This window comes from Mycetomoellerius zeteki, unplaced genomic scaffold (genome assembly GCF_001594055.1).
Source record: "Mycetomoellerius zeteki isolate Tzet28-1 unplaced genomic scaffold, Tzet1.0 scaffold122, whole genome shotgun sequence".
Classification (NCBI taxonomy): domain Eukaryota; kingdom Metazoa; phylum Arthropoda; class Insecta; order Hymenoptera; family Formicidae; genus Mycetomoellerius; species Mycetomoellerius zeteki.
The window spans coordinates 2,334,293-2,359,865 of NW_017256147.1; the positions used below are offsets into that span (position 1 = coordinate 2,334,293).

General features: G+C 41.8%; 1 protein-coding gene across 1 annotated transcript in view; it reads right to left on the reverse strand.

The window, feature by feature from the left end:
* Shrm (shroom) overlaps positions 1–25,573 on the reverse strand; it is a 119,903-nt gene that overhangs the window by 33,928 nt on the left and 60,402 nt on the right. The window contains exons 2-7 of the mRNA XM_018461490.1: positions 12,827–13,204; positions 11,835–12,147; positions 10,245–10,484; positions 9,958–10,112; positions 9,021–9,875; positions 7,205–8,929 (exon numbers count right to left, since the gene is read on the reverse strand). Coding sequence (XP_018316992.1) covers positions 7,205–8,929; positions 9,021–9,875; positions 9,958–10,112; positions 10,245–10,484; positions 11,835–12,147; positions 12,827–13,170 — 3,632 coding nt within the window. The 5' untranslated portion in view covers positions 13,171–13,204. The remainder of the gene's footprint in view (positions 1–7,204; positions 8,930–9,020; positions 9,876–9,957; positions 10,113–10,244; positions 10,485–11,834; positions 12,148–12,826; positions 13,205–25,573) is intronic.

Below are 25,573 nucleotides of genomic sequence, written 5' to 3' on the forward strand. Positions count from 1 at the left end.
TTTTCCTGGTCTCTCATAAACCGCTGTGACTTGATGATTTTTATCTCGAAATATCTGCCCTGTATCTTCCACTTTGGATAAATATCGAACCGCGAAATATCCAGAGCAAACTGGACGCCCACGCGTCGCCTATTTATAACTTCTCTGACGGCGGTCACTGTATCTGCAAGCGCCTCTGTTTTATTTGTCTTTACGAGAAGAGGATCCGCGGCGGGGCCACTATCTGCGGTTTGCTGCGTCTACATCGGGTCTTCCTGCAGGTGCGGGAGCAGCCGCGGTTATCCCAGCAAAGCAAATGTCAGCGACCTCTCGGACGACCCAGGCGTCAACCGAGCGATCGGTGTTTCGCTCTTGGCTGAGTCGCGTGTGGCCACTGACTCGACTCGAGGAAGTACAGGAAGCACGCAGCTCGCTCGGCACGGTCGTTCACGTCGGATGGTTCATCGCCGGATCGGTTGTTCTTACGGGTCGTTCGGTTTAGGGTAGGAACCGCGAACACGCCGTGCCATGGAGACTTTACGAGCACACGGAGCTCTTATTGCAGATCACGGCATTGCGCGCGGCCGCGTCGCGTCGGCCGCACGTGATCCGGTAAACCTTCAGAAGCACGTGCGAGCATAATGTATCTTCCGCCGTTGCCATTGCAATCTGCTGCTGCTGCTGCCCCGAGACCACCCGCCGTAATAATAAAGTCGCCTGAGATTTGCCTCACATGTGGCTGACATCTGACGTTATACGTGCGTTTGCTCCGCAATGAAAATTCCATCTGCGAAATCGTGATCGAAACGCGATAATCAAGCGCGATGCGCCAATGCAATGGTTTATTAGAGTTCTTCTAATATGGGCGAAGATGGGAATAGGAAATTGAATAAGAATCTTTAGCGAGATGTGTAACAAAATGTAATTTCAATCTTTTTGTAAAAGTTGACGTTAATGTTTCATATTTGCTCACAGTTGTATTTTGGTATCTCAACTTTATCTTTGAAATGAAATAATATATGCTCTCCTTTTACGTTTTTTGTTTCTGAAGTTAACTCTCTCGTTAATTGCATTAGCAACGTGAAAACAAAATAAAAGGATGATAAATACTTTCACTTCCAATCTGAAGCATGCTATTGCACAACCGTGATGTTAATTTGTTGATGACCGTGAATAAAGAATCTATAATCGAAGATTAAGGGATAAAATCGGAGATTAGGGGAAAGTGTATGTTGCCAGAAGATGACGACCAGGTCGTATGTATTAATATTAATATTTATGACAGTGAGTAGGAAACTGGCAGCATCTTTTCTATCGGGTTGTTGGGCACGCTTAATTGATTGGAGAGAGCCAATTTGAAATGAAATATACCGCGGATAAAAGATTCTCGACGTGGAAAAGTTGCGTGACGAGTCGAGAGTTACGTGTTTGCCCAGGTGCAAGTGGGCTAGGTCGTTTTCTAAACCGCGTGCTGATAATGTGTGCCTGATGGTTGCTTGAGAACGTAGGAAATAAACATCCGGATAATAAAACTCGGTGGAATTTGACAGAATTCGACCTGTCCGTCTTGTCGTACTACGCTCTGACACGTGTTCTAACGGTACATCACTCAGTTAAAGTCTCTCTAATGCCGGACAATTTAACACAAATTAGACTTTCTTGCTCCTGGAAATTTTTACGTTGCGCAATTTTACGATCGATGTCCTAGTAAAAATTCTTCCGTTATTTCACTCCTCTGAGAAACTAGATTTTATAAATGTACATTTGGAAATTATGTAACAATATTTATCAATATGATAAAAATTTTATTTGAGAATGTATGAAAATTTTGAGACAGTTGTATTAAAAAATGTAATTTATACTGTCATATTTTTTCGCTGCATCATACTTGAGAATTTATTTAATTCTAAAATATAATTTAATATATTTTGAGGTATGACAAACACAGCAGAAACATGGAATTATGGAAATATTAATTTCAGCGTGCAATTAAATTTTTCTTTTTTTTAACAATTAATTTTTTTTTATTATGCGCGCATACGAATAAAATATTTTTTATTGTGCAAAAACTACTCGTAAACTTGCGAACAATTTGTGTTAATCATTTAATCATAAGGCAGACTGTCGTCGAGAAGATACCGTTCCTCGAGACGGTCCCGTGATTTCGTGTCCGGTGTCGTCCGGTCTCGAGTCGCTGGCTATTGTCTTCGCTGGTTATTTCGTTTGTCGCTCGTCTCTGTCACGTCGTCGTTGTACTTATATTTCCTTGATGCGACCGTTTCCCGGCGGATAGTTGTAAGTTACAAACAGGACGATGTGCTTGGTAGCTTATCGAAGTCGAGCATAATGAACTTCATCCGTATGAATGGATCTCAAGTAATTAGACATAAATTGCTGTAATTTATATATTATCTTCAAATTATTTTTTGATGAATTTTTTTACATTTTAAAACATTTTTTGTAGTATACATATTGTATATATACACACGATGGTCACACATATACACGTGACTTCTTATGTTTATCGCAGCCATTCATTTCTGATGCAGAAAAAAGATTTATTTTGGTTGTAATGTTATGCGAAAGTTCCATTCTGAAATACGAGAATAAATATTGTCTAAGAGTTTCATTACTTCAATGGAGATATTTAATAGTTACAAGAACTTTCTGAATCGTACCTACTAATCATCTAAATTGTATCTACTAATCTTATGGCATATGGCAATGGATGTTGTAACTTTGCCGTGTGATTATTTTGTTTCATGGAATATCTTTCAGTGTTAAATTATACGAGATTATCTATACACATTTGTAAACCAAATGTTTCAATATTTGGAGGCTTGACAAACCACTCTTCCCTTTCAAATCCTGCTCTCGTTAATGAATGTGAATACTACCGGTATTACCACTATCACTGCTAAACGCGCTTGGAATTAGCTACGATTGCATACCATTAACCCAGTTTCCAAACTAGTCATCAAACGAGTCTCGTTGTAGGTATACGAAGGATGTTACGAAGTGTGGAAAGTTTTTAGTCTTAATGCACTTGCTCCTCTTTTACGTTAATGCAGGATGCTAAAGTAACTGTTTGCTTAATGTTTAATGGCAGTTAAGTTATCCGTCAAAATAAATGAATACGCAGAATGACGCAAGTATGTCGATAATGCGATACAACGCATATTCACTCTAATTTCATAATTATAGTTCAATAATATTTTCCTGCTGGCGAAATGGTACAGCGGGCGGTCCGCAAAAATTAAGTTTCATTACTTTTATGCTTGGAACTGGTGAAACGAAACGATTTATCGCATCCCTGCGGTAATTATCTCGACTAACGCGGCGCAAAGTTTTGCTCTCTTATTTCCTTTCCATATCCGAGAAATGATATATTACATAATGTCAAGTGTATATTTTTACAACCACACCTATGTAGGAAATATCTGTCGATTGTAGATAAGAGTAATCGATAAAAACGTACAACGTATGACATTTTACCAATACTTATCCTAATATCTTTATTATATTTTTTCTTTTCACGAGGATATGTTCCTAGTCCTTGAGACCTAAAAATAATAATAGTTTGTTCTGAATCAAGTGAAAAATGTATTTAATTGAGGCGAAAGACATTACATTAGTGGCTCGACTCAAGTCACCACGACACATGATACGCGCTCTTTTCTTAATGAGTTTTACTTGATATCATCGGATACAGGATAGCGAAAGATGTCGACGGACGACAAGAGCAACCGGTGTAAGCGATACTTCGCGTGTTGTCATCGTCGGTGTCGACTACCCCGTTGCTGCGATATAGCTGCGTGTATATAGTTGCAGAAATTAACAAGGTAAAACAAGATTTATAGTGCAGTGATGAATTTAGAACTTTAACAATCCTAATCGAAATAATATTTAAATCCTTATAAGAATAGACAAATTTTGGTAGAATATAATTATTTAGCAAATAGAATGAACATATATTTCTTATTCAAACTATAATTTATTTTTTTAAATATTTAATAGTGGAAATAAATGTATTTTGAGAAATACGGAGCAAGACAGAAAAGAAAAAACAACAAGCAGAGAACAGGATTATTATCTTTATTCGTGATGATTTTAATAATGACTAAAAAATTGTTAAATATAAAACGCTTTGTGTGATCTACGATTTTTAATATACCAAATGATATGTGAATTAGCGTTTTTTTTTCGTTGCCATTATTTCGCACGTAACTTCGCACCGAATCGATTTGACTCTTTGGCAAAGGAAACATTGCGTTGCACTTTGCAGTATGGGCTCCATAATGCTCGAACAGGAATTCAAGGGCCAATTATCGCGCCGCAGGTGCAATGCCGACCGCGACACAACGAAAAGTGAAAACGACTCGACGACTCGTGTTTCGCGTAACGAGAATTAGCGATAACGCTGCGTGTCGCCACTTCCGATTATCGGCCGGAGAGAAAGAGAGTACGATCGCTTCTCACATAAATCTGATTCGCAATTAAAAGAATGCCTTTTTATGAACGACGCATTCTTTATTTTTGTGGATGCGAGTGAAAAAATTTATCGTCATTCAATTTCGCATTTCAGACCTCCCTAGGAATTGCGGCGCGCTGCAATTTCGAAACCTTTCATTATGCAAAATTTGCACATTAATACAAATGTCGTGTAAGATACATCGTTTAGATTGTAGACAATAAATATGAGATCATTGTCAGAGTTCATTATTAATTTATTCGTGGCGCCGCACTTCGTCGTTTCGATCGCCGACGCTGTGGAAAACAGTGATCGAGCACCAACGAACAAGCCAACACGCCCGTGGTGGCATACGGTAACCTTTTTTCTGACATTTCTGCCTCATAGGTTGGTTTATTCGAAAGGTCAAACCGTTGCGCTCTCGAATATCTAGCACGGTCGCGAGAAGGAGAAAGAAAGTGCGGGGTAGGAGAAAAGAGAGAAACGTGCAACGTTCTGACACTTTTCTGCCGGGTAATCTCTTCTTCCTGTCGAAGGTCGGGCGCAAGTCAAATGCCTGTTCGTCGAACCGTGTCGTGGGTTCGAAACATCTTAGCCGGAGTGCGTATCGAGTAGTTGGTCGACCGCTGGTGCGTTGCAGGTAGTCACCCAATCAGAGCGAGAAGAAAACAAAAGAAAGGTGAAAAGAGTTATCGCTCCGTGAGATCGAGCCTACATCCTGTATCCCAACTGGAAAACCGGACAGAACTTTGGTCCGGCGTGCAATAATTATTAGTCGATTGTTTAGACCTCGTAATCTCTTTTCTACCTTATTACCGGCATCTTCTGTCGGCATCAGTGTCTCTCCATTTTCACGCGAATCGTTTCAGATTCTCATAGTTTCAGATAGTCTCTCGCGTGCTTCGTGGCCCGAAAAATCATGGATCGATGAATAAAGAGGTGCCGGGTCACAGAACGCGCCTCGCCATTATCATCGCTCCTTCGTTGACTCGCGAAACGTCTTGTTCTGCTTTTCATACAATTACTCGCGCCACGCGAAATCGTCCTTGCCCGACTTCTCGCCTTTCAAGAATACATTCGACGTCGCACCCGTTGGAATTTAATAACATATCCTCTCATACATACATCGATCGTATTCAACGAGCGTGACTCTTCTACATTCTCGCGAAAGCGTATATGGTTTGCGACCATACCCTGCACATAAGAGTGGCACGGTTCTCTCTTTCATGAGACACCGATCTCTCAGTGGTTCAACATACCGATCCCGCGCGAATTGATGGTTATATACAGCCCGATAAGTAAATCTTATGCGTTCAGTATACCTCCACGTCGTTCGAGAGGTATGGAAAGGATTGCTCGTAACGCGTCTCCGTGTCATTTAACAGTCACGCTGAACGTAATTCAGGGAAAGTCACACGCTCGTAAATCAGCCTGGGTACGGGTACCGTTAGATTTGCAATGATAATCTCATGGTAATGTATGCGATTCGCTCGAGCAAACGAACGAGAAAATAATTAATAACCCCAGGTAATCCGAGTTCGCCGAACTGTCAGTAGCGGATATTGCGATCCTTGGGGGTTTATGAGTTTGCGACACACAGTGGAGAGTTTACAAAAACAGTGTTTCTTTCGTTCGATATCTCGTTAGCCCTCTTCTTTTGATTTCCATACCTGTGATAGACAACGTTTTATAACTCTGCTTTATGAGAACGTGGATGTGGCTATTAAATTTTCTAACGACATAATTCACGTTGCGATGGCGCTTACGGTTATAAATGTTCTACATCAGGATTTTATATGACTTAAATAACACGAAGCGAAAATGGTTTGTAAAGTAGTTGTATGGTAGAAATTATACTAGAAATATAAATGTAATTTTGACGATATAAGATGCTTCATGCGTTAAATATACATAGCGATTAATATGTTTGTATTCTTCTCTTTGATATAATACTTCAATGTACTGTTCTGCCGATTATATGTTTTGTTCTCATTCGAAAGAAATTACAGAAAATTACTGAAAATTATATGGAACCTATCTATGTCAAGGAAGCGAGACGAGCCAGCAAATCACAAATTATGTTAGCAATATGAACGATTCCAGATTGTGCGTGATCGTTGATTGATACGCACAAGAGACGCTGCACAAAGCGGTTTTCAAGATCAGTTGCTTCGGATTTCCGGACGATCTGTCGATCAGTCTCACAAGCCGTATCGATCACGCAGAGTAAGGTGTACTTACCTCTAATTCAATTGATCGATCGTGGGATAAGCGTAATGTACGGCGAGACATTGCGGATACATGGATTATAATGATGATGCTGTAGCTAGCAACGGAGGCGGCTATTTACCATTCAATTACTTTACAATTACGGGATCGCGTGTGCCCGTATCTTAAATTATGCGATGCCATTTTAGCAACAAAAGCTTTAACCCGTTCAAGACCTTTAATAATTGATAATCACAGAATGAACGACATAGGAAAAAATCATGGGCTTGTGTCTCCAAAGATTAACGAGTTCTGACAGTAAAAATAAACCTTGATGGTACCATTAATGGCGATCGTTACCATTAATGGTCTCGAGAAATTAAAATAACGAGAAGTTGAATTTACCGTTATGCACAATCACGCAACTACTTGTGACTAATTAAATGACCGTGACAGTTATCAATAATAATTTAATAATGGTAAACGTAACATATAATTGACAAAGACGTTGAGCGAATATAAAAAGATTGTTACAATTAAACTTACTCTTGGTGAGAGTGCGGAGGTGCGGGTCTCGGTGGAGGCGGCAAGGACTTCCTACCCGACATATTCTGTCGTGGTGCTAAAGGCGGTGGCGGCGAACTAGGAGAATCCGTGCTGTATTTCTCCGTCGGACATTGAGGCTGAGGTTTCTGTTTAGGGATATCAACGTACTTTGGCGGTAATGCGTAATAACCGTGCGTAGTTCTCTGCGTCACGTCATTAGAACGTTGATGGTGATTAGGAACGTATTTCGGGGGTTCATGATATTTTTGTGGGCTTGACTCCGAGGGAAATAGCTTTGAACTAGCTTCGTATCCCGTTTTCACCGGGCTGCCAATGGAAAAACTGTGATTTCCGTTCTTCAGGTATTTGGACGGACTCTTCGCGACCTCTGTCACTGGCAGATAATTCGGTCTCGAAGATGGACTCGCAATAGCATTCTTATCTGCATTTTTAGGCACTTGAGGCTGCGGTCTTTGACCTGAAGAAGATTCTAATCTCTGGCCAGAATCATTTCGTAATAAACCGGACGCGTCGACACGCGTCCCGTCAACTCGCATTGATTCCTGTCGAATAATCCTTGGCTCCACGGGAACTTGCGGGGCAGGTCTCTGATTGCCGGAATCGCTGTATCTTTGCGATATGAGATCAGGTAGTTGCGCCGGAGGTCTGGTTGAAAAAGATCTCTCCTCGGATATTCTCCTCGTCGGAGCTATCCTCCCATTCACCATAAGTTTCTGAGTAGAAGGATATCTCAAACTGGAACGTCCCGTGACTACCATTCGATGCGTGGCGAAGCCGGCTGAAACTCCGTTCTCCAGTACCATTTCAGAATCCACGTGTTTCAACGCCGCGGCGGATCTCACGAATTGATGCTGTTCTTGTTCCTGCACGCCTGTTTTTGTCGAATTTGGCGAGGATTTGCCGGTGGGCTTATCGTGATCTCTCTTGGCGTTATGTTTCGATCTTTTCATGGAATGTCTTTCCGACTTATGTCGTTCGCATGACCTTTCACGACTTATCTTTGCCGTTTCCTCCGTCTGGTGGTGAATGTTGTTAGATTTACGCTCTGTGAAACAATCGTCGCTGAGCTCAGGTGGTGGGGGTGGCAATGGATCGTCGCAATCGTGAACCTCACTCTCTGTAACTGTCGGCGGCGACGGTGGTGGCAAGTCGGGACTGGGTATGCGTTCATTGAAAGCGGTTCTCAGGTGTGGCTTTTTAGGTGGTCTCTCGGGCACCCAGTCGTCTATCGATATGGCTGGTCCAACTATCACAGGACCTAATAAATCCGTGGAGAGACTACTGCAACTGTTGCTATGTTGATGCTTAGGGCTCGGCAAGTCACCATTTCCTTGATTCTGAGTTCTGCTAACGTTTTCTCTCCACGTTCCACTGGCATAATCTGATGCTGAACTGGCTCTTCGGGATGAGGATGGTCTTGGTCGAGGAGGAGGCTGCGGTGGTGGACTTTGAGGACTCTGGGGAACTGGCGCAGAACCTTGCGCCAACTGAGGTTCCGATCGCCAAGACGCTTGATGATGTCTTTCATAGTAAGATAATAACGCTTTCTTTTGGATTGCTTTCAAAGTAGGATCGGACACCCTATGACGTTTCTCTGGATCCAAATAAGTGTAACGCATTTGTTGCTGTTGCTGCTGCTTTTCCAATTCGTTGATGCGTTCAGCTACTGAAAGCTGCGGTTGTGGCGGTGAATTTAAGGTCATCCTAAAAAAAAAAGTTGCACATACTGTAGTTTATGATCATAAGTATTACAAAGAAGTATAATAACTGTAGAAAAATGTATACGTCAATGTACCTTGAAGATTGCGTGGATTCTTGTGGTTGCGTTGTACTGACTGGATAAAGTTTTCGTTTGCTACGTTCGCGATCCAAATACAGCACGCTTTCCGAATGATGTCGTTGAGGAGTCTGAACCCTAGCACTGTGTGCGATCAGCTGCTTGCTGCACTGGATTCCATTAGTTTGACTCACGTCGGACATCGATCCATGTATAGGGTTCCAATTTTCAGAATTTTGCGGACTCGCTGTTCCAACTTGCTGACGCGTAGGACTTTGCGGTATAGATTGAGCATACTTGTCGTTCTCGAGTCTGCTCGAATTGTCCCACTGATTCGCTTGTGATCTATCATTCAGCGAATCGTCGTCGAGATTGGATTCCTGCCACTTGCTGTCTCGAATTGTCGACGTTTGGCAGATATCACTGATCGACGCGGACGTCGTACAGTGACCGATCACCGCTGGCAAGCTGGGCCTACTCTGTCCCTGCTTGTTTCGATCGTTCATCGAAGACTGCCATTTGTCGAGGCTATGCCTTCCTTTCGCCGGCGGGCCTATCCCGGACGTACTGACATCACTCATGGAACTCTGCCATTTTTCGTGACAAACATTGTTGGATTTTTGAGTTATAATCCCTCCGTTTACACTGCTAACATCTGACATAGATCCATGATGCCATCGATCCGATACTACTTGGCGAGGAGGCATACCGCTCGATACGCTGACATCCGACATCGAGCCGTGCCATTTCAAAGTCTCGCTACTAGAAGCGCTACCACTAGATGTAGTCACTACGCTGTCTCTACCCTCTCGAGAAGTATCTTCCCAAGACGCCGTGGGTCTTTGTGCTACCGCCTCGCTGTCTCTCCTCAATCTGATAAAAGAAGCAATCTTTCATTACAAAGATATCGTATGGTGTTTAATGTTAATAAGATTATGTGTAAAGATAATCTTACCTGTCGAGAAACGGTGTGTTCGTCGTAGAATCCACGCTGGATACATAGCTATGATATCCCTCGGATTGCGCGTAGCTAGCTTGTTGAGAATGTTGCACTCTCGTATATTCTTCAAGACCCGCTTGCGTTAAGGTGGTTTCGCGATAGAGGTCCACCTAAATGAATAAATTTGACATGACAACAAAAAAAAATAATGCCTACAGCTGTTAAGCATTGCATGCTTTTCCATATTGCATTCTCAGAATATTTCGGTTTGAAATATGTATTATTCGACTGAATCTTCTTACCTGGGGCACTTGAGGGTCCTGGTAGCTTCTTACATAAGCCTCCAGATCAACGTGACTCAAAGTCTGAGACTGCTGTTCTCGTTCCGGTGGTGATGGAACCACATATTCTGCATCTCCCAAAGCTTTACCTTCACGATCCACGCGCGGCCACAATCTCGGCTCCTCTTCGACACTACTTCTGTTGCGTGACTCGTAAGTCTCGGCCGGGATCTTCTCGCAACGCTCCATTACCGTCTTCAACTGCAATATTCAATTTTTGCAGTGTAATAGAAAATGTACTTAGAAAGTAGCACTTACGAAAGTACTTTTTGTTACACACTTTATATTTACAATGTAAAGTAACGCATAAAATGAGACGATTAATAAAATACTTATTTAAATTCACGCGATTAAAAATTGAAAAATATTTTTGCATCGGCAATGCATATGCGCCTGTTGTGCGTTAGCAACGATTAGCTTTCAGCTGCGGTATTCTATGACTCACGATCTTATTCACTCTCGCATTTCCTCGACAAGAGAAATAGTAAAAGGGTCTTGATCTTAAAATAGATCAGCAGGGAGCTAATTGCATGCGTTCTAAATTAGAAATCACGCCGATCTAATATAACTTCATGGTCAACGAAAAAAGATAACTTGGGTTAACTATAGCATCTTTCCCTGTTTTTTTAACCTACAATCTTCTCTTTGCTTGATACCGGGAGCTGCTGGTATATAGTTATATACCGAAATTTACGGCGCGATGCGGGTCGGACCATCAAAATACCACGACCTACTTCTGAGAAAGCCAGTAGCACGCTGGCGATTATGTCACTGAGAGAAAGGAGGGTGCGGGTGTGGGAGATTAATTGCGTACGCCGTTTTAGGGCGCAGCACAGTATATACACCAAGGTCTTGCCCTGAGGTGATCCCGATTCTTAACACGGCATGCTCGCCCGGATAAGTCCCCTTAATTGTTAAACACGTGGATGGTGTCGACGTGAAACTTTGTAATTCGTTTGAAAGCATGAGGAAAGTGTTTCGATAAGCTCCGTTGCCTCGTGACTTGTTTATACCGCCGAGGTACTTTGGTGTCATGTAAACGAGATTCGATTTTGCAACCGGCAAGACAATCGAGAATGGCTGACACGGCGAATTCTGAGCTACAACAGGAAGGATTTCTATAAAGAAATCGGGCTAATGCAATCGAGTTATAAACGATACAAGTTAAAAATATCTTTATTAAATTAATAATAAATGTAATTTAATTTCTAAAAGCTACATATATAATAAGACCATTTTATTTATCCATCCGTATTACACGTTACTGTTAATTGTACTACTTGTTCCTATTAATTGTCGCGACTAATTCTTGTAAAGTACTTATCCTTTTTATAATGCATAGCAAATGGGTATTAATATTTAATAATAAAACCTACAAAAATAACGGAAATTGAAATCGTGTGTGCTTGCGTGCGATATCTTTTATGTATTCAATTAATAGTAAATCACGACGTTACGTCGCTATGCAAATGCACAGTCTACGTTCAGATTGTATAAGCGATGCGGCGTAACGATCGTTTTACGGAAAACGAAGAGGGCTTTACAAGTTACCTGCTGCGTAAATGCAGGATTGGGCTTCTTCGTGTGTGGTCTGGTGTACTGGGCCGGCTTCTCCTTCGGATAGTTGGTGTGATCGGTCCAGGACTTGGAGCGATGAGAACCGCTGTGTCCTGAGCTGTGAATATCCTCGTCGGAGTGTCGTTCTGGCGCGCTTGGCCACGAAGGATACTTCTCGTGTCCCGGGCCGTAACACACGCCCTTGAGGCTGGAGGCATCCCTAACTGGCGGTGTCGGTGGTGGCGAAGCTTCGTCTCTCTCATTAAGAGGGAGCGTGAAGCCGTTGAATCCGAGGTTCTCGCTGTACCTAATGGAACAGACGAATATGGAAACGTCGCGGTTAAAACCAGTGCCAGTTGCACATTGCACGTCCGTGATAGCTGGAGAGACCAGAAATAGCACGTGTGACGCAACGTCCTCTCTACGTGGAAACAATTACGCACAGACGCAAAATCGTCTGTTTATTAACACCTCGCCCAATGAATCACTCGTAATACGGCACTCTCGACCACGGTGCTTCTGAGCGCGATGTCATTGAACCACTTTATTACCAGGATGTGTGTGGACTGTATAATTTATGGTACTGTCAACGAGTAACTTATGCGGTAATCGGGGTATTTCCCCAATGTTCCGTTCCGTTATTATTTTCTCGACAATATACCGTTCATGTTAAAAAAACAAAGACATATCCTTCTGGTTAAATATATACTGATTTGCATTTAATAAATCTTATGGCGGAAATCTTATCCTATTATCCTGCAAGTAATCTTATTATTACAGTACTCGAATTGAATCGCTTTATATCGATAATTTATTTTATATACCGGATAATCATTGCTTGCGATAATTCGCGTCGGAAGAGGATCGAAGAGAGAGACAGAGAGAGAGAGAGAGAGAGAGAGAGAGAGAGAGAGAGAGACAGAGAAAAAGACAGTTGCGTGAGCCAACATCGAGAAAAAAGCGCGCACGTAATCGCGAGCACGTACCCGCAGTCGTTCTTATAGCCTGGAGTATTCTTCTTGTGACCGTCGTTGTAACTGGTAACCGCGGTGGCTTTCTTACCGCCGTTACTACCCTCGTGATCATTCTCCGTGCTGGACCTCCGCCCGTCATTTCTGCGACGGTAATATTCGTTAGGAGCCACCGACCGAGGCGGACTCTGCTTAAGGCCATAGCCTTCCTGAGAATACGACGTGGCACTCTTGAAATTGGCAGCCTCGCTCCCGTGGCCGTGGCTCGCGTATTTGTAGGACCCCGGGGGACAGGAAGGTGGGCCTGGGGCCTCATCCTGAACGCGATATCCTGGCGGCGACGGTTGCAACTCCGTCATCGTGTAACCAACGTCCCCGCCATCCGGGATACACCTAAGTGAGCAGAAAATTAAAATCATAAGCTTCGACGTCCCCTGAGATAAAGTCCATGATTAGACAGTCGCATAGAATAGATTAAGCGATTACGATTAACTATAACAGAATCGGGTGCAGCATATTCACATATTTATGAGGTAGCACGCGTGCATGCAAATTAAATATTACGTGAACATTTTATTAATCGAAAGATTTAATCTTCTGTAATGCTATTAAATCATAATGCTGTCTCTGAGCGCAATAATTTCTTCTTTTCTATTTCGGAATTTACTTAAGTATAGCATTGAAGACTTGTTTCTAGATTTCGAAACAAAAACATACAAAAATTATGTATAATATTTGTGTACAAAATGCAAATGTAATGTGATTAGCGTGCGACAGACATATTTCTCTGTAGCTAATTTAGCTCATAAATATTATACCTGTTTCAATCCTTGCTTCGAATGGAACTTAAAGTGAATTTTTCGACATCTCGTGATACATTGCCGTAGATGTTTTCTAGTAATGTGAACGATCGCGATTATCATAGATGTACGGGAGCAGCATCATACTAATCTCACTCTGTTCGCGGGGAAAATTACATTATCTGCAACGCTAGTAGGTGCGAGATTGTAGGATTGGATGATGGGCGTATCAGTTACGAGATGAAATCCGAGGAAAACTTCTTACGACTGGTTATTTAACCTTTGGGCAAGTTTAGAGACACGTATACATGCAGTTAACTCTCGGGCGACAGAGGAGTAATGAGTCGCGTTAATATAGAGGCACACTCAGCAATGTGATTGATGAGACTGATAGATAACGCTATTTCCGAGTCAGGGGTCTCTGGAGCGCGTGAATGATGACAGCTTTTAACGAGGAACGGATGCCAAAAAGTAAAATAGAAACGATCGCATATGCGGAAGGAATCGCCATGTATAAGGTCGTTTAACTTTTCGCCAAACAGGTTTTTATCTCTGTTCTACGATTAATTTAAATAGTCGAGAATTAATCATAAATTACGAGCAGTCTAGTTCATTTAAATTGTAAAACACCTATAAATATCAGCTTTCCCTAGAATAATTGCGATAGCATTTTGTAAAAACAACTACTTTAACAGTGCGCTTTTACATTAATATTAAGAATCATGGATGGTCAATATTAATTATCAAAATCTTTTTTTTCGCAAGAAATTAATGAAAGCACGGAAATATTACTTTTTAGGTTGAAATAAAACAGTTGCTCAAACAAGATTTTTGATTAAATCGGAATTTTTTGGAATCGAAAAACCATATTCATATTCATCTCACTTTCATCTCAGAAATAAATGCGCACATTTATTTTTGAGATCCATTCTATAGTGTGTATAACATAAACTATACTCTGAGAGAAATGTTTTGGTACATACAACCATAATATGTGACTAATGAAAACTTTCCTATCTTTTTATTAAAATATTATCTTGTTCTAACCAAATTTTGATTAGAACAACACAATTTTTAATAAAAAAGTAAGAAAATTTTTATTAGTCACATCAACAAATTTATGGTTATATGTACTAAAATATTTCTCTCAGTGTATGTTACGTGCACACTATGCTGAATGTGCACAATTATCGATAAAAAGAAGGTATATATATGGACTTATAAGTTTAGACAACATAAAGTCTAAAATTGGGATATAAGATGTCTTTTAAACATCTTTTAGACGGTTCTCGCGAAGCGTCTTTCATGTCTTATATCCTGATTTTGGACTATGTGTTGCCTGGGTGCAATATACATATGATTAACTCCAGTTTCAAGACGAATATTAATAATAATGAATGTATATCACGAAGATTCGATTCTTGTTGCTCAGTCTCATCATCGAAATATTTTCGTTCTTTTTCCATAAATGTCTTGCATCACGAGAAGTACAAGAAGCAGATAAAAAAACACATGAACAAGCAAGAAAACGGTCTTGCGAGGCCGAGAGCGCTGTTTCGTGAACGGTAAAACTTCGCAATCTTACGTGCGGCGAATCGTCCTGGAATCGGCTGCCCCCGAGGCATCCAGCACTGCCGATTTTTACCCACGCGACCTACGAAGTTTCCGACTTCGCCCAGTGATGATTCCTAATTGCAAGAAGCCTCAACGGCACGCAACGCATACTCGGAGCACGCACCTCGAACGTTAGATCAACCGCATACTGGCGCGTAGGAGATCGTATAAAATACTCGAACGATTTTATAATAAGCGAAAGTATACCACGGTATGCGAATAATATCAATATTTTTTTCAATATTTGGCAGGTAATAGTTAATAAGCGCTGAGAAATATCGAAATTGCGATCGCTCTGAATACAATAGTGCGCGAGTAGCGGATTTATTAACTATTCTGCACCGGCCGTATCCCACAATCAGATACAACAAATCATAGACGGTTGTAATTCTTACGCGTAATTTTGCAATTCTGTACCCAACCGTATCTCAAACAAAATAGTCCGCAAAACGCGATATTCGCCTTGTATCAAATGCATACGTCGCGTAACAGCCTGATTAGCGAAACTGATTTTCTCACTAATCAATTGGACATGAAGCTATCAACAGTCGTGTATTAGAAACTCAAGATTAACTAGCATGCGTTAAATTGGATTTGTTATGGTGGGCGTGTCGATATTGCGGTTTTTGCATAACGAGAAATGAGACGGGACGAACGCATAAAACGGAATCATAATTTTTAAGGCACCTTAATCGACACGTAATGACTACCTCTATATTTCAATATTTTCTCGAATCGGAGAGTTCGCGCGAGCACATTTCTCTCGCATGAAGGCAAGTAGTAGGCTAGTGTGCCACGCATGATATACTGGATTTCATAACGAATGAATCGCGATAGAGACTTCCGCGATAGGAAGCTGTGCGATTCAATTATCGCTTCGTCGGAGCAATGGAGTACCGCATCCAATAACTATTATGCACGCCCACGTAGACTATCTCGCTTTTTCTTTACTTCTTGTACGAGTTATCGGTTGCTGCTGATGCGCGACTCCCGCATTATTCTTTTCGTGCACGCAACACCAACGTAGCGTATAATTTCCGACATGGACTGCCAACGGGAATACGCCGCGTGAGTGATCATTACTGCAAATTGCAACAATGTGGCGAAGGAACGACTCGCCGATTTCGGTGATTTCATAAATGCTTGCGGACCGAAGGAAGAAGAAGGTAGAGCGTAGACAAAAATCACAGCACAAATTGCAAGGATCATCACGGACCGGGAAGAATCGCCTTTTACTCTTGAACCCTTTGATTCTTTCGACCCTGCTTGCGGATCGGCGGATATACGACGTTCGTTCACGTGCGTTCATTCACTGACGTACTTACGCGTTATACGCGCCTGTTTTCCGCAATCGTGAGGCGCATTCGCATGCGTGTCGTGCGGTTCATAGAAGCAAATGGAACGAAGGAGGAACAGAGGAACAGACGATGGCGCAAGGCGCATGCCAGCGCGCTGCGCTCTCACGTTGTGCACGTATAGAAGTTGGATAGAGAGGCAGGCGCAACTCTCGCGAGTATTAAAGCGTTACGGACCGCGTGCCCCTAAATCACGCCTCGTAAATTGCCGACTGTCCGACGGTATCATCGCGCCGTCGAGTTTCGCCGTGATAAATTCGCTGGAATTCATTTCCCGCGAGAGCGCGAGTTAAGACTGCCGTTTACGGAGGAGGGAAAGATTGTCACCTCGATGTTCCCACTAATTTCTCGCCGACATGCACGAGAGCAAGTCTCACGCGCGACGATTACCAGCGAGGAGATCGTAAAGAAGATCGTAATGTACTCTTTAAGATTAGCGATGGTCTACACTTGGTGGGAACGTACCTCGTAATGCACCGCGAGATGTAATTCAATAACTATATTGCAGTTCAAAACAATGTTCGTCTGCAATTTTCATTATGCAAGTCGTCGCATAATTAACATGTACAGTCACGACATTAATTGTTCGGGCAGTACACCATTATATCGATGATTTCTTTAGACTATTCTTCAAACTAGTGTAACAACATTAGTCCACAATTAATTGTTTAAATATATATAACGTAACTTACTAAACAAAATGATGCGTGCGTAAAACTATTTTTTTAACATCTGAACAACAGTTTTAAGAAATCATCATTATAATAGCGGACAATTAGTTCCGTGATTATACATATATTATCTTATGAGCCAATTAATTTATTAGTGAAATAACTTTGTCCGCGGGAGATATTATTTGAAACTAAGATAAAAAAACAGATAATTTCTTTTACTAAACGTGCCTGATTTTCTCAACTTGAACGATCGTGCTCTATCAGTACGTCAGTTATCATGTTACTAGTGAATAGATACGTGTAAGGAGTATCTTGTTACTTAACTCATAATATATACTTTTATGCTCAGTGAAACCTATAATGGCCATATACTGTAACCTACAAAAAGTATTATTTGTTCTTTCCGTATTGACGAGTGTGTGCGTGCACGAAAATATGTTACGTTGCAATGTTTCGTTTTTGTTGGTGTTCATTGTTTATGCGATTTTAATGAGAAAAAAGAACGAGTTGTCAAAAAAGAAGTTAAAGAATTAAAGAGCTAAAAAAGAAGTTGCGCTCTTCTGGTTTTCAACCAAGAAAGAGAAGGTACACGAGTAGATCCGCAGTGGGGCGAAAGCGTTGCATCACGTAATTAATGCATGTTGAGTTCGTTGACTGGGTACCCGAATACACGTAATTCCGGAGAAACGATCTACCGTACGAAGAAAGGAAGGCTCTTAGAAATCGAGTTGGACCTCGTCCAACGTGACTCAGAGATGTAAATTCGCCATGACGCACCCTAATGACGTACTTGTACGCAATTTCATTGTAAATAATGTAAATCATCAATTAACAAAAGATAGAAGTAAGAAAATTTTTTATCTTACGTGTATAAATATATATATGTATATTTTTGTCTGTTTCGAAACATTTAAATTTTCTCTCAATGCATTATTATCATTTATCGGTGTTATAATCATGAAACATATAGGGAGATATAGTTTTATTTTTCTGTTAGGATCTAAAAAAAACTTTAATAATTTAATACATAAGATTTAGACTTTACATCGTCTGACTTAAAGTGCAGAGAATTTTCGGTAAGAAACCAGCACAAAAAATTCGCGAGATATCAGTAGCTATAGCCGACAACTGCTCGGGGAACAATGAAGGTCAGCGAAACTCGCGTAGGTCGCGTTCCTGATATCTAGTCTGGGGAAAGAAAAAAGAAATTGATGGGGAATGCAGAAGAATCTTAACCGAGCGCAGAATGTGGAGGAGACATACGACACTGTGCGTGGCTTATCGTCGAACCGTCTGGTTTTCTCGAAGCAGCTCCAAGCGGTAAATTCAATGCGAGGCTGGCAGCTTGTGCGCACGCGAGCGGGCGAACGAGTGCGCGAGACCGACGAATGGAAGGTGGAAGGCCGAGAGGATGTAAGGTAGACGAGGGTAAGGGGACAAGAGAAGGTAGAATGCTACGTGGAAGGTGTGAACCAGGGCGGGACAACAGAAGCGACTCGCCAGCATCTCATGAGCCGCTCGTGGAAATCCGGAGTCGACTTGATTCTTTTCCCCAGCCAAAATTGTGATTCGGCTCTTGCAAAACGCGCGCCCACGTTGGCGGCGGATTCGCATATCTCGCGTGGACCCCGCGCCGCACGTCGTGCCTCTTTCACCGTTTCGTTTCCAACGGTAGCCATCGCCGGTACCGGTGTGTCGCGCTGAAAATGCAGGCCGTACGAGCATCTCTCTCGGAGCACGCCTTCAGAAGTGGTGCAACCTCACTGGCGTAGGACGCGCGGATGAGAAATCCGCTTCTCATCCCGTGATTGCGCTTGCGAGCCTTTCCACGTCTCGGTATTAGCAAATCTTCTCTTCCTATGCTCTTCCCTCTCTATCTCATGATAAATGCTCCAATACTTTATGTGCTGCTTAATTACCGGTCTATGTCTATACAGCCATAATTTATTTTTGCCAGCGTGGAAGTATGTCGAATATAGATACCCCTTGAGGAGCGTCTGATTTGTGGCTGTGAGTAAGCGGAGGACGTACGAAATTGATCGTTACGTCGCAGCCTCGTTTAGCGCCGCGGTGTAAATCGTTATTCGTACAACGTTCGCGCGTGTCGTATATCTTCTATTCGATGCCGCGGTATCCGAGTACGGTACTGTATCGCGTGTCATGTATCGGGCTGTTCGCGTCGGTGAATATCCAGACGATGTCCTGCCACGTGTTCTTGAAGTAGACGAGTAGGTAGTCGATTGGCCGTAGATGAGGTCACTGCGAAAGAATCCTCGCTACAAATTCACAATCTATATGGCAGCGGAGAACAGATCCAGCTGCGTGAGATATGGCTTATCCGCGCTTTAAGGAATGCCATGAGATTCCTCAAGTAACGGCAGATTTATGAGAAAATTATTCTACGAATCTTGATATATCAGAACTTTCGCGTACAATCCTCCTAATGATGGCACCCTTTTGATGAATTGATACAGATATCAAAACCTGGATCTGTTCAAACGTTTGCAAAAACGAAAATATAACATTCTGCCACTGATGGATATCGATGTTAATAACGTCAATTGACGTTGAGGTATTACGATTCTTACAGAAGATGATGTATTCTGTCGGATGTAGAGGATTGATATAGATGCTGATATTTATTACGTGAATCCATGTCTGTTCCACGTCAATCAGTGTATGATCACAGATATTCTAGACATCGGACGTACGTGATTATAGCGCACGATATAATCACGAGGTAATCGATTACGCTTTTCGTTTGCGTCCCTCCATTCAATTAATCCAGTGTTGTTACAACATATTGTCGGTCATGTGTGTATAACATCATTGACCAAACTAACATAATAATCGGAGAAACATTATTCATTTCAAGAAGTTGGAAAATAACTGTCACAGCAATAAGCCTGGCACGTGCTTCGACTGTCTACGCCAATCAATTTTCCCATCCGTCACATCGTCATTTTATGGTAATGAGGCGAATCCAATTCCCTCTTTCGCTGCAATCATCTCGGCAGTCGATTTGAATTAGCATCACCAAATGCGTTTAGCCTATCGCACATTCATTGGACAGAAGTTAGTCAATGATAGTTGCAAGATTTGATGGACCAAAAGTCGACGAAGGAAACCGCTTTCGCTTCTTTAGCACGATTACAGACGGGAGATAAAATTGTTTCAAACAAAACTATTGACTGCGTTGAAAAAACTTGTGGAAAAGTCCGCATCCTGGCAATGGCGACAATAATAAGAGCCTACATCCGTGAGATTCTCTGTTTATAACTTTCTCAGTCTTTCCTCATTTCGAGTCTTTGCAATTTATTAGTAGATCTCGAGATCGTCGGTATATACATCGGATATTATTTATTTATAGAAAATTGTCGCGATATTATTATCGATGCTACACTGAAAAAGAAGATTGGCTGCTGCAGCTGATAAAAATGCTATGCAATATTTTATCATCTAATTTGCTGCAACAGCCAATCTTTTTTTTGAGTGTAGTATCTGACAACAAAAAGTCGTAGTCATTAGTTGATAATCATTAATGAACAATTGCAAAAATTGAGTAACACTTCCATCAAAATATGACGTAACCGCTAAAAATATATTTTTCCCACCCGCATAAAAAGCATTCACCCGAAAAGGAAGAAGGCATAAAGCATGGAGTAGAAAGGCGAGGCATGAGAAAAAGATAAATTGGTAAAATACGGAGGATCACGCACTCGTATCCAAGCGAAGGGGCTCGTAATTTCCGTCGTTTTAGCCCACGACGCGGTCGAGAGTTCATGTTCCTTTTTGAAAGTGCGGGCCATAACTCGACAGCACGATATGGATGTTACGCGTGAAACATTAAGCCTGTATTACGCCGCCTGATTAACGTGTACTTTCACACAAAGTTCTTTATAACCTCGATCGAAGCAATTAATATCAAACATTGACGGCGACGATCGATCAATCACCGGTCTGTAATTATGCAAGCCTGTTAAAGCGTGCGACCGTTAGAATACCAGAAGCTATCCTCGTAGACAATGTAAAATACCTTGGCATCGTGATCGTAAATATTGGTGAAGATCGTGACATTAGAAACGATTTCTCGGAGTTCGACAGGGTCTTCGATCTTATCAATCGATTTCATGAACTTGTATAAAACGCTATGCCCAGAATCACCGTGTGAAATGCGATCGGTGTCGATCGTGATTCAATCCCCTCGTGATTTTTGTGCCCGTTTGGATTCCACCGCAGTCGCGCCGTTACTTCTGTAGCGGGAGATCAAAAGGCGCGCACGATCGGCGAAAAAGCAAAGGATGGATAAAAGAACGACGTGCTGTAATGCGCAATTTATTCTTACCGATTACGGTAGTAATTATCATGAGTAATACCCACACAACGCGAGCAGGCCTAGCACAGGTGCACTATCATGGTTCTTGACTCGTATTTCCATTTGTTAAACTAGAGATTATCTATCTATATATCCCTCTTCGTTCTCTTTCTTTCTCTCTCTTTTTCTCCACCTTCTTGAGATCTCATAGATATTTCAGAGGACCAGCAAGAGTGTTTATCTCCGGCGGCCGAAAGAAGAAAAAGGAACACGGATGCGTTCTCTCGTTCAATCGATCGATATGGAGATAATCCATTGTATTTCTCTAATTCATTTCTCGAATCACGCTGGTAATCGCGATCTCACCGGCTCGAATGGCAAGATCGTTGACCCTGCTCTGTAATGCGGAATCAATAACTTCGGAGGACTTGATTCGTGCGATCGCAACCAAGCCCGACGCTTTTTATGGCGCACATCATGTAGGCTTTCGTCAGACATAAATGACGCAACTTCTATGCTAATGGAGCAGAATCGCACCGTAATTATGTCGAACGAATGATGCGAAAGGATGCTAAGAGTACTCGATTCGATACGCCGATTTCTCGGTGTCTGTAAATTTAGTTACGACATAGGATAGATTGCGGTTCTTTTGGTCCTCGTTACAGTTATATGCAGAGCAGCTCATAGAGGAGACACTGATCTACGCCTTCCGCCCACTGTATGTTAAAAGCGGGGTAAAATACGCGCTCGCGTGCCCGAACAAATGCGAAGTACATTATCGTAAAGTAGAAAAGAACGCTATTTAAATACTGGTGCGATTCTGCGCACTCTTTACCTTATCGTTCACGTTCCATTCCACGTGAGTCACCTTCGCATCCGTCGTTCTTTATGCGGCTCCACGCGTTAACCCTTTTAGTGTGCAGGCGTTACGTAGTTACACTCATTGCATGCGAATTTTATGCGACTACATAAATATACACGAATGATAACTTAATGAAACACGTAGTACTTATGTTATACAGAGAAAAATAAACCCAGACGCAGCTTTAAGACGTCTTATGCCTTTTAGATATGTATGCTGTCTAGGAAATAATATCAAATAGCGCGAATAGTGTTCATGTGAATTATCTTTTATTTAATGTAAGTAAAATGTGATGCTGTATTTCGTAGACTTCGTATAGAATCATTTCTTTGTTAACCCGTGAGTCACCTGATTGCTTTTTGCGTAACTATCACCTTTACATTCCAATTAAAAATTATTCATGTTAATTACATATTTTACATATTGATTATTTTCGATTTATTAATATTTAAGAATATTATGAATATGAATTTTCACAATTTTCTGAAAAAAATAAGCTATATAGAAACCAAACGACTACAAATAAGCATAATAATAGCTTATTACGAATAGTATTCCTATAAAAAAATAAAAATGTTAATTAATAAAATATTTTTCTATAATACGCGCGCACGAGTTTCTGATAAAACTGCATATTTAAAGGTTCGTAAAGAATAATTATTAAAAAGAAAATTATCAAAAACGAAAGAAAATGTGTTAAACAATTTATTTTACATTTTTTTGCCGCTCAGATATAAAAACATTCCAAGTGATTGTTCCCGGATTAAAGAAGAATTTCTCCTCGTCTTAAACAAGTAATGTGGTAAAACGTAAAACATGTTATGTCTGAAGCATAACAACGAGGCTCATTTGCGCAGCTGAAGAAACCTTTTGTGCAGCTAAAGGATTAAGTAATCCGACTTTCGCAATGACTACCGAGCGGCGACGCATCCGGAAGAGGTCGGGCGGCGGCTCGGTCGAAAACGAGCGGCTTGTCGCTCGCGGGATAAGGTCGCTCGCGGAAACGTGGAAAGGCTCTCAAGCGGGAAGAATCTCGGCCCGTTCGTTCCTCCCACGGTTGCATCGCGCTCGCCTTATCTGCCCCCTGCGCGCTCGCGAGCACGCCGGAAAGAATCGGCGCCAACACGCTACGAGGGACTCGCGCGCAAGCTACGCAGTATACATAACGTTCGCGCGTTGCAAATGCGTAGTACCGCATGCGATTTCCTGGAGTAACGGCCCCCGGAGCCGAGACTCACATTCGCACAACCACGCGCAAGTTCTTCCTGCTCTTGTACCGATAAACACGAAAAGAATCGAACGATTATCGAGGCGGCGAATCGGTTCCGCGCGCGGAGGTGCGCAGGATTCCGACGAGCGAGCAAAATATTGAAACGGGTAAATGCACGAGAAGTCATCTCACGTACATGCGTACACGTGTACATATCGGAATTCTAAATACAATTCCTTTTTGTATAACTAAAAAAATTGAGCTACGTTAAACCGATGATTTCTTCATCATCATTTGTTCACTGCATCAATGTAATTACTAACTTCATCAACATAGATTAAAACGAATATTAAGTATTGTACATTAATTATTATATTTCATCTTTTTCCCGTTTTTTCGTTATTGGATTTTGTAATATTTTTGCGAAACGAAAAGAAAAGAAATTGAATTTGCTCTTATTGAGAAAAACTGAAAATTCTGTATATGTATGTATCCACATTTATGAACATATATACATATATTTTCTTATCCAAAATAATGCACGTATAATCTTAAGGTGCAATTTCATGCAGCGAAAGAAAGATGGCTTTTTACCCCCACTCCACCAAAATAAAAGCAGCGTTCGAAAGCTGTTCGCTCTTCTCCTGCTTCCTTTTCATATGGAGCGTATCTTCGCTGGCATTAAGTTACGAATACACTTATTTATTTTCGCTAGCTTTTAATTCATTTTAATAAAAATAGATTACAAAAATGGATTACGAAAATGAGAATACATCGAGTGTGTAAAAGAATATACACGTATAGTAGTAGCTATAGCTGCAGCAAAGATTCGGAGGCGACGCATAGCCGTTGCAATTGCTAATGTACAATTACTAAAAAAGAAAAAGTAGGACAACACCTATTTCCAAAAATCGCAGCGAACATGACTTTTTCTTTGCTTCGCTGCATAAAATTGCACCTTTATAGTACAGAATTTTTTGATAAATCGTGTGAAGAGACAGAACGCTTATTAACGAGCGGACAAATCGATTTGCCTCTTCTTGAGGAGGAACGCACATAATACCTGTTCTTGATCGTCAGTTATCTGTATCGGGCGGTAAATCGTGGCAGGAATAACATCATTACGCCCCGAGCATACGTCGAGCGTATGAGTCGAGTTACGCCATTGGCAATGCTCCGGGCATATAATCGAGAAACGAGGGGAATTGATTAATTAACGCGGAAAGAAATCTTCCTGGGAGCACGGCGAGCTCGACCTTGTCGGCATCCGCTTTCCGGCCAGGCGGTTAATAGCTATACCTGAAGTATTGCCACGAGGGTGTACTCGGTGGTTTGTGTTGTTGTTGCGATGCATACAAATCGAGAAGAAGTCAGCTGGTTCATCGATAGACTTACGTCGATATCGTGAGCGCGCGCTAACAATTCGGTCGAACTTATTAATCGACACGCAACAACAACACAGTGTGCGCTCGAGAAAGCGATCGGCTCAGCCGCCGTGGGACTTCCGGACGATTTGAGAAAACGCAAAGTCACGCAATCGTACGCGTGTTTAGAGTAAGGTCGCTATTACGTTGCATCGTCCTGCTGTGCGTCGTCGTGGCTTGAATCACGCCGTATCCGGGACGAAGAGACACGTGGAGACGCGTGCGGAAAGGGACGGGTGAGACGCAAGGTGAATTTATTAATTGGAAGGACGACCTCGCCTTCCGTCCTCGGGGATCTTCACTTCTTTATTGAAAGAGAGGGAAGGGAGAGAAAAAGAGAGAGAGGGAGCTATCGAGGATGACGTATCGACCGATCGGTATCGCCCCGCTGCGTAACTATGGTTGGGAGTTATCGAACCACTTGCGTGCTCCATCGCGTCAAGTCGAACGACTTGGAGAAAAAGGCACGGAAGGGTACCTCCTATGGAGAGCGGGCGCGTTTCTATAT